General features: G+C 42.2%; 1 protein-coding gene across 1 annotated transcript; it reads right to left on the minus strand.

Annotated features, from left to right (window-relative positions):
* Positions 1 to 383: 383 nt before the first annotated feature.
* LOC107746539 (reticulon-4 receptor-like 2) lies at positions 384 to 4,635 on the minus strand. The gene is made up of 3 exons (XM_016560787.1): positions 4,469 to 4,635; positions 3,487 to 3,713; positions 384 to 3,265 (listed from the first exon to the last, which is right to left on the minus strand). The coding sequence occupies exons 1-3, from the start codon at positions 4,524 to 4,526 to the stop codon at positions 2,174 to 2,176; spliced, it is 1,377 nt and encodes a 458-aa protein (XP_016416273.1). The 5' UTR covers positions 4,527 to 4,635; the 3' UTR covers positions 384 to 2,173.
* Between the last annotated feature and the right edge of the window lie 2,593 nt (positions 4,636 to 7,228).

A 7,228-nucleotide genomic window follows, 5' to 3' on the forward strand; every position in this document is an offset into this window, starting at 1 on the left:
GACCTTACCCGTTCTTTTGAGATATACATTGACACATCATACAAACATTTACAAGACATAAATATTTCATAGAAACATCAGTGGGACAGAAAGATCAGTATTATTTGTTTCAATACTGTCTCAGGGTAAACACAAAACAGGATATTGCTAGAATTAACAGTAGATCAAAAAATGTTTCCTATCTTTACCCATTGTTTTAAGGAACTTTAGATTGCATTTCTCTTTATCAGCATGTCCATCCTTTATCATCCATCTCTTTGCCTTTACCGCCCACATCCACCCCTGCTTTCCGTGCATTTCTTTTTCTCTTTCTCTCCTTTTTTCTCTCTCATCTTGTCCTTGCCCTGTTTGTTTTCATCATACAAACATTTACAAGACATAAATATTTCATAGAAACATCTGTGGGACAGAAAGATCAGTATTATTTGTTTCAGTACTGTCTCAGGGTAAACACAAAACAGGATATTGCTAGAATTAACAGGAGATCAAAAAATGTTTCCTATCTTTACCCATTGTTTTAAGGAACTTTAGATTGCATTTCTCTTTATCAGCATGTCCATCCTTTATCATCCATCTCTTTGCCTTTACCGCCCACATCCACCCCTGCTTTCCGTGCATTTCTTTTTCTCTTTCTCTCCTTTTTTCTCTCTCATCTTGTCCTTGCCCTGTTTGTTTTCCCTAAAGCATTTCGATTCTTTATTGTAATTCGAAAGAGGAGGAATAGGCAAAGACCACCAAAGAAAGCCATTGCCTTCAGCAAGCCCACCAAGAGCAGCCCAGTCTGTATTTGCACCTTCTCTCCTCACATGTTCATGACCAATGGTAGACAATCTGAATGTCAACCAATCTGTCAGTAAGTGCATTTTTTCTGATTTTCCAATCAGCTTTTCCACAGTAGTCAATTCATTTTAAAAAACAGCCTTTCCACAGTGTCCTTCATATATTGCCTTGTCTTGGATTCAGTCCTAGTTTTAGCACTTTGCCAATTCTTCTTTTTTTTTTTACTATAGCTGCAAGCTGTTGACTGGTTTGATTTAAAATCTATACTTTAAATGAGAAAGGATGGAATTTGCGAGAATATCCAGATACAATCCGTTACACTTGAACTTGAAAAGACGAATAAACAAAGGAAAGTCTTGGAACAATGTAGATAATGTATTTTACAGCAATGACTCAACATATTAACAGTATTTTAAAGACATACAGTATAAAAAAAGAAAAAGAACATTCACACACTCTCACATCATTGACTGATCTTTCCATGCACTGACAATAGAAATAATATCATAGACGTTACTCACAGTGCCATTCTTGGCCATTCAGAACAGTGACAAACATAAGGCCTTTCATAGCATTATTTACAGCTCCCTCTGCCAAGATGTCATATTTACACAAGTGATAATTGCTGTCATAGCTGGTGGGTGATGTAATGAATTCTTTCGCCTTCTCTTGTGCATGCTCTCTGTCTCTCCTGTGCATGCTTTCGCTCTCTCTGTGCATCTTAAATTATAGCTGTATTGCAACACCGCCGTGCACGCCGTTCCTTTTGTGCTTTTCGAGCCCTGAATGATTTTGAGACCCTTCTGTTATAATAGATGAAATATAACATTCGATCTTTGCGTTCCAAAGGGAATCAAAAGATTTGCTCATTATGCTATTGTTACCAACTAACTACTGAAATAATGGAGCTGTAGCGTTGTTAGAAAGAGGGTGTCATAGTGACATCACAAGCTATAATTACAACTTTCATAGAAGCACTTAAGAGTGGCTAAAAAGTCTAAAATCATACAAATATTGTACGTAAACCTAAGATGGAAATGTCTATCCTCTGTCTGCACTGACTATGACAGAGATGGCTTAGAATACACTTGTCCTCAAAAAAAGAAGGACCGAGTATCTGCCTAACTGACCAAGCCCTCTGAACAGCTTTCATTAGTTTCCGTTAAGGGCCTGCACTGCCCAACGTTCCCTGCTTACCCACTGTATCCTAAATCAGTCTAGTGCCCTCTAGATACCAGGAACTAGAGGCTCAAACTGAACAGAACAAAGATACAGGTGAGGCTGATAGTAAACAGGAATCAAGGCATTGAAGAGTTAAATTGAGCAAACAGGATTTTTCCTCCAGAGAGGAGAAAAAATGAGGGGGAAGAGGGTTCTTCTGAGACCGACAGATTCAGCCAAACAGAAGATGGATGCAGACAGTCAAGACAGACATGGAGAGTAGCAAGAGAACAGAAGATGAGGAGCGAGAAGAAGAGGAAGATGGTGGCAGAGAGTCGAATTCGGGAGGGCACTCAAGCTCAAAGCAGCGCAGAGAGGTGATGCCCGCATCTTCATTGCCATAGTTGGCCCAATACTCTTCTGGGTCAAGCTTGGGAAGAAGAGCCTCTTCCTCCCCAAGCTCATACTTTGTGGATGTAGATGTGATTGATGGATATTGGGACTTGACGGGGTATGCCTTGGTCTCGGAGCTCTTCTCAAAGATGCCCTTGGAAGTGCTGACTGGCTTGTGCTTGGAGAACCACCAGCGGGTCTTGGTGCTGAAGGTGGTGGTGGTGGTACCAGAGAGGGAGCTGGGGTCAGGAAGTGGGCACAGGGCGAAGTCCATCTCCCTCAGGAAGCGCAGGTCCTCTCCACGACGAGAAGCAGGTGAAGCGCAAAGAACCTCGGAGCTGGACAAACGGGCGCCTCTGAAGAACTCCCACAGGGGACGAGCCTCGCAGCCGCAGGCCCAGGGGTTGTTGTTCAGCCGCAGGAACTCGATGGAGGTGATGTCACGCATGGCTTGACCGGGCAGCTCTGCCAGGGAGTTGTTGAAGAGGAAGAGCATGGTGAGTCGGCCCAGGTCCCGAAAAGCACGGCGATTGACCTGACGGACCCTGTTGTCGTGCAGCAGCAGACGGTCAAGGTTGACCAGGCCATGGAACACATTCTCGGACAGAGTGCGGATGCGGTTGCCGTGCAGGAAGAGCTGGCTGAGGTTGATCAGGTCAGCGAAGAGATCGTCCTGGATGAAGTGGAGCTGGTTCTCCTGCAGGTAGAGGAATTGCAGGCTGTAGAGCTTGTGGAAGATGTCATGGGGAAGGGCGGCCAGCCGGCAGCGGTGCATGTGGAGGCTCTGGAGCTTCTCCAGGCCACGGAAAGCTCCACCCTCAAGGCGGTGCAGGTGAGGGTTGTCGCCCAGATCGAGCTCCTCCAGATCGCGCAGCTCGCTGAATGCACCGGCCTCAATCCAGGTGATGTTGTTGGAGAAGAGCCACAAAACCTGGTATGTGATGAATTGATAGAAATAAAGGAAAGGAAAGGAAAGGGTAGAGAGAGGAAAAGGTAGTGAGGTGAAGATATTGAGAAAGAATACAAAATTAGTAAATAAGACAGTTAAAAGGACTGGTATCTCAAAAAAATATTCTCAAATGTATATTTACAAATGTAAATATTAAATGTTTTATTCTGTCCCACACATAGAGCCTTCATTCACATCCTTACCTGTGTGCCAAAAGCAAAAGACCCCACTCTCAGTTCAGTGATGCGGTTGTTCTGCAGAAAAACGCGCTGGGATTCGTAGGGCATGCCGTGGGGCACAATAGTGAAGTTCTGCGCCTGGCAGCTCACTGTCATGGGGGTCGGGTAACACACGCACCGGTGAGGGCAGTTCTGCGCTGGCACGGGCTTTACCACGACCAGCCAGACAACCAGCCAGAGGGAAAGCGTGCCTGATGGAAAGAGAGGAGTGCATCACATTACAAAGTCTTAATAACTAACGCGCAATTTCCCTGCTCATTGTCTATAGAGGAGAGCTCTCCAAAATGGTCTTTAAGTCTCATATACATTCATTCATGATAATAAAATTATTTGATGTTGAAAAATTCACGAACCTCCAAACGAATTTCTACAAATGCACTAAAATGTTTTCATCATTGTAACAACATATTGGTTTCCATCCATTTACGTTATGACAATAATTTATCTCATTAACACATGATTTTAGAAGTTTTCGGAGTTTCAGCCGATAAGTAATTCAGTTTGAAGTGGTCGAAAAAGTGCGATTTAGCTTATCATTGCAGGTTGTAACTTTGATTTTACTTACAAATTTAATGTAGCAGTTTAACATTTTTACAACCCACCATTCCGAACATTATTCTCTCTATCTCCATGAATCTAAATATAATTCCAAGTTTAACTTTAAACTTTTAAATATATGCGTACATTTGGTAAGACTCTGAATAAAATCATAATTTAAAGCACTGACACATAAATGCAAAATATTTTACGCATCAAACACAAAATATATTCTAACCATCTGTAGCTGCATAAAACCAAGCATTCTCGAAAGCCTGTTTGATCATTTTCTAAATCCTTAAATTATTTTTCAATGCATTAATTTCCATTACTTAGAATACTTAAGAAAGTTCAGCATTTCAAAAGCATATTCACAATAAAGATGAACAGAGAAGAAGCAGAAACTCACTCTTAAAGCTGTGCGCAAAAGAGCTGCGTTGGCTCCGCGTAAAAGTTGATGTTTCCATTCCGAACCAAAGCCGAGAGCGAGTTAGCCTGAGGAGTTTAGCGACTGATTCCCTGCTATCTCCGCTGATGCTCTGGTTCCTGAGTCGGAGCGACTGAGAGAGTGCCGAATGATGGGTCCCGGGCTCAATTTATACCTGAGCGCAGCACGCGCCTACGGCTGTGGGCACCACGGAATCTCTCCTACGTCACCAGTCGGGTCAAGCCCAAGCGAGGGTGGCAAACGGAAAAGGCGGTGCGGAGAGAGGAGGGGAGGGCTCTCGCGTACCAGTTTGGACAGAGGGAAGTCAGACGTCTTAGCTCAGAGTTACGATTGTGGAGACGTAGTTGGAAAGGGCGGGGGAGCGCAGGCACGGCGCCCGGTAATGACTGAACTGAGAGCATGCGAGGAGGAGCGCACGAGGCACATGAAAGAAGCACACAGCTCGTTTCTTGGCTTTGCATATGCCTCCCTTTGGATTATGTTGTCCTCCGCATTATCAATGAGACGCCTGAATGAAACAAACGCATTGTTTGCAGGAGAGACTTTATGCTCTAGAGACACAAGTCATGACTTCAAATATAGAAAGATGAAGCTTTAACACGGAGTTAATCGTTAAGGGATTTGATAATGGGTGACTAAAGAATGCAATTACTGTCACTTACTGGAAGGAAAGACAAACCAAAACCAAATTTGGTTTCAGCATCTCCTATATGGGCAGCTTCCTGGAATCAGCCAAACTATAAGCCATTTTCCTCTGAGTATGTTATTTACTCCAAAGCTTTCTGCGTTATAGGTATAGGCTGTGTTCACAAGTTCACACTAGTTCATTCAAGGTTCACACAGAATCATTAAAATAAATAACTACATATTTTGTGACAACTATATAATCATTGCTTTAAAAGTGTTTATGTGAAAAATTATTCTTATGCTCATACAGCACAATTCCTTTATAACACCCATGTAAGGGATCATGTAAAGTCAGCCATTCATTAATGCAAAATAAAGCCAGACAGGTTGATCAGGACCCTGGCACAAAAATAAACAAATAAATGGACATGAAATATTAAAAAGGTACACCTTTGTACTTAAAGGTTCCATATTGATACCTTAAAGGTTTTGTACCTTTTTTTCTGAGAGTGTAGACTATGAAGAGACCAAACAGAAGCCCAGCTTGGTAGGAAACATAAGATTTCAGGGTGAGTGGTCAGTTACACAGCGCATCCCTGGACATTAGTCAATATTTGTCTGGTAAGTGCCACGACTGACCAATCAGAATCAAGTATTCCAGAGATCTTTGTAATAAACAGACAGACAAACTGAAAGACAACAGAAGACCCGAGGATGTCCATGTTTTTATTTAGCACCTCCTCCATTCGCTCATGTTCTGGACACTTCTTTCTTTTCCTCCCTCCCTCTCCACCTCCACAAAAACACAAGATGACTGGACGAACAGGCTTTCCCCGCTCCACCTACACCTACCAGCTGGACGTGTGAGTGTGTGTGTGAGGGGTTTCATGTCTCCTGTATATTACCCTATCGCCAACAGTCAGCCGAATGAATACCATGACTGACAGCTTCTGGGTTGTGGTACAGTTGTGTATGAAAATTAATTACAAAGCAACAACAAAAAGACTATGACGGAGGAAGTACAAAGTGTGGTTGGAAAGGGGGTTTGTGGAGTTAAAAGCAAGGCAAAGAAGCGACACATGACTCATAGATAGTGGTACGAGAGGGATATGGGACAGCACTTAGAGGGATGTTGCGCATAAGGCTTGATTAGTGTGCGGGCCAGCAGCCTAATGCATTAAAGCTGTATCCCTGTAGTGTTCCAAGAGTGGCTTTGTAGTGCCCTAAGGGAGTGCTCTACAGTGACAGCCCACATATAATGACAGATTTGCTTTGCCCTGTTGCATAGAGATAGCAGAATAAAATCAGCACTGATAACTTTAGAGTCCTGCGTCATGAACCTTATTAGTTTGCTGTGCGTTGGAGAAATAATGGAGGGCGGAGGGGAGGTTTGGAGGAGTCTGACCCCCAAATTTAAGGGAAAGTTGAAATTTTTTTTTTAATGGTGAGTACAGGATGACTGAAATGTCATTTGCGTTTACATATTCTTTTAAGAATTTGGCTACTTTAAAGGAGTCGAATAAAAAGGGTTTGGGGTTGCATTTACATGAAGAGATGCACTCTATTTATTGACAAAAATAAGTAAGTTAAACATTATATAACATATATATATATTTTTTTCTCCCCTTTTTTACCTAATAATTTTTAATAAAAATGTCATAACTTTATTTTTTACGTGCTACTCACTGGTGACGTATGCTGACATCTCCAATCATTTAGTCTGCTTAAACTCCACCACTTACTTAACTATCAGCTGCAAACTCGCAGTCAGATCTGCTTTTATCCAATGAACGCTTGATGGATAGAAGCAAGCCCCGATCATTCTTTTCTTTTTCGATAGACTGTTTCACTCAGATGTCCGTCAAAATATGAAAGAAAAGATCTGTCACTATTTCCGTTTCATCACAGCTTTAATTTACCAGCACCTCAATGTTAAATTAATTTCTGTGTTAATCACACACAAAAAGACACACACAGGAATGAAACATAATTGGGAACAGTTTACTCCCTTCCAAACACTGACTATCCATTCAGGTTATCTCTTACACCCAAATTGTATTTCTCTAGACACAGTGAACTGCCAAAATACAATTT

This window comes from Sinocyclocheilus rhinocerous, unplaced genomic scaffold, assembly GCF_001515625.1.
Source record: "Sinocyclocheilus rhinocerous isolate Xijiao unplaced genomic scaffold, SAMN03320098_v1.1 scaffold2026, whole genome shotgun sequence".
Lineage (NCBI taxonomy): Eukaryota > Metazoa > Chordata > Actinopteri > Cypriniformes > Cyprinidae > Sinocyclocheilus > Sinocyclocheilus rhinocerous.

Excerpts from the sequence above, each read along its gene's own strand:
- LOC107746539 (XM_016560787.1), bottom strand. The coding sequence starts at position 4,526 with ATGGAAACATCAACTTTTACGCGGAGCCAACGCAGCTCTTTTGCGCAC. Across the intron at positions 3,714-4,468 it reads TTTTGCGCACAGCTTTAAGA|GCACGCTTTCCCTCTGGCTG; the intron begins GTGAGTTTCTGC and ends TCTTTCCATCAG. Across the intron at positions 3,266-3,486 it reads CTTTTGCTTTTGGCACACAG|GTTTTGTGGCTCTTCTCCAA; the intron begins GTAAGGATGTGA and ends ATCACATACCAG.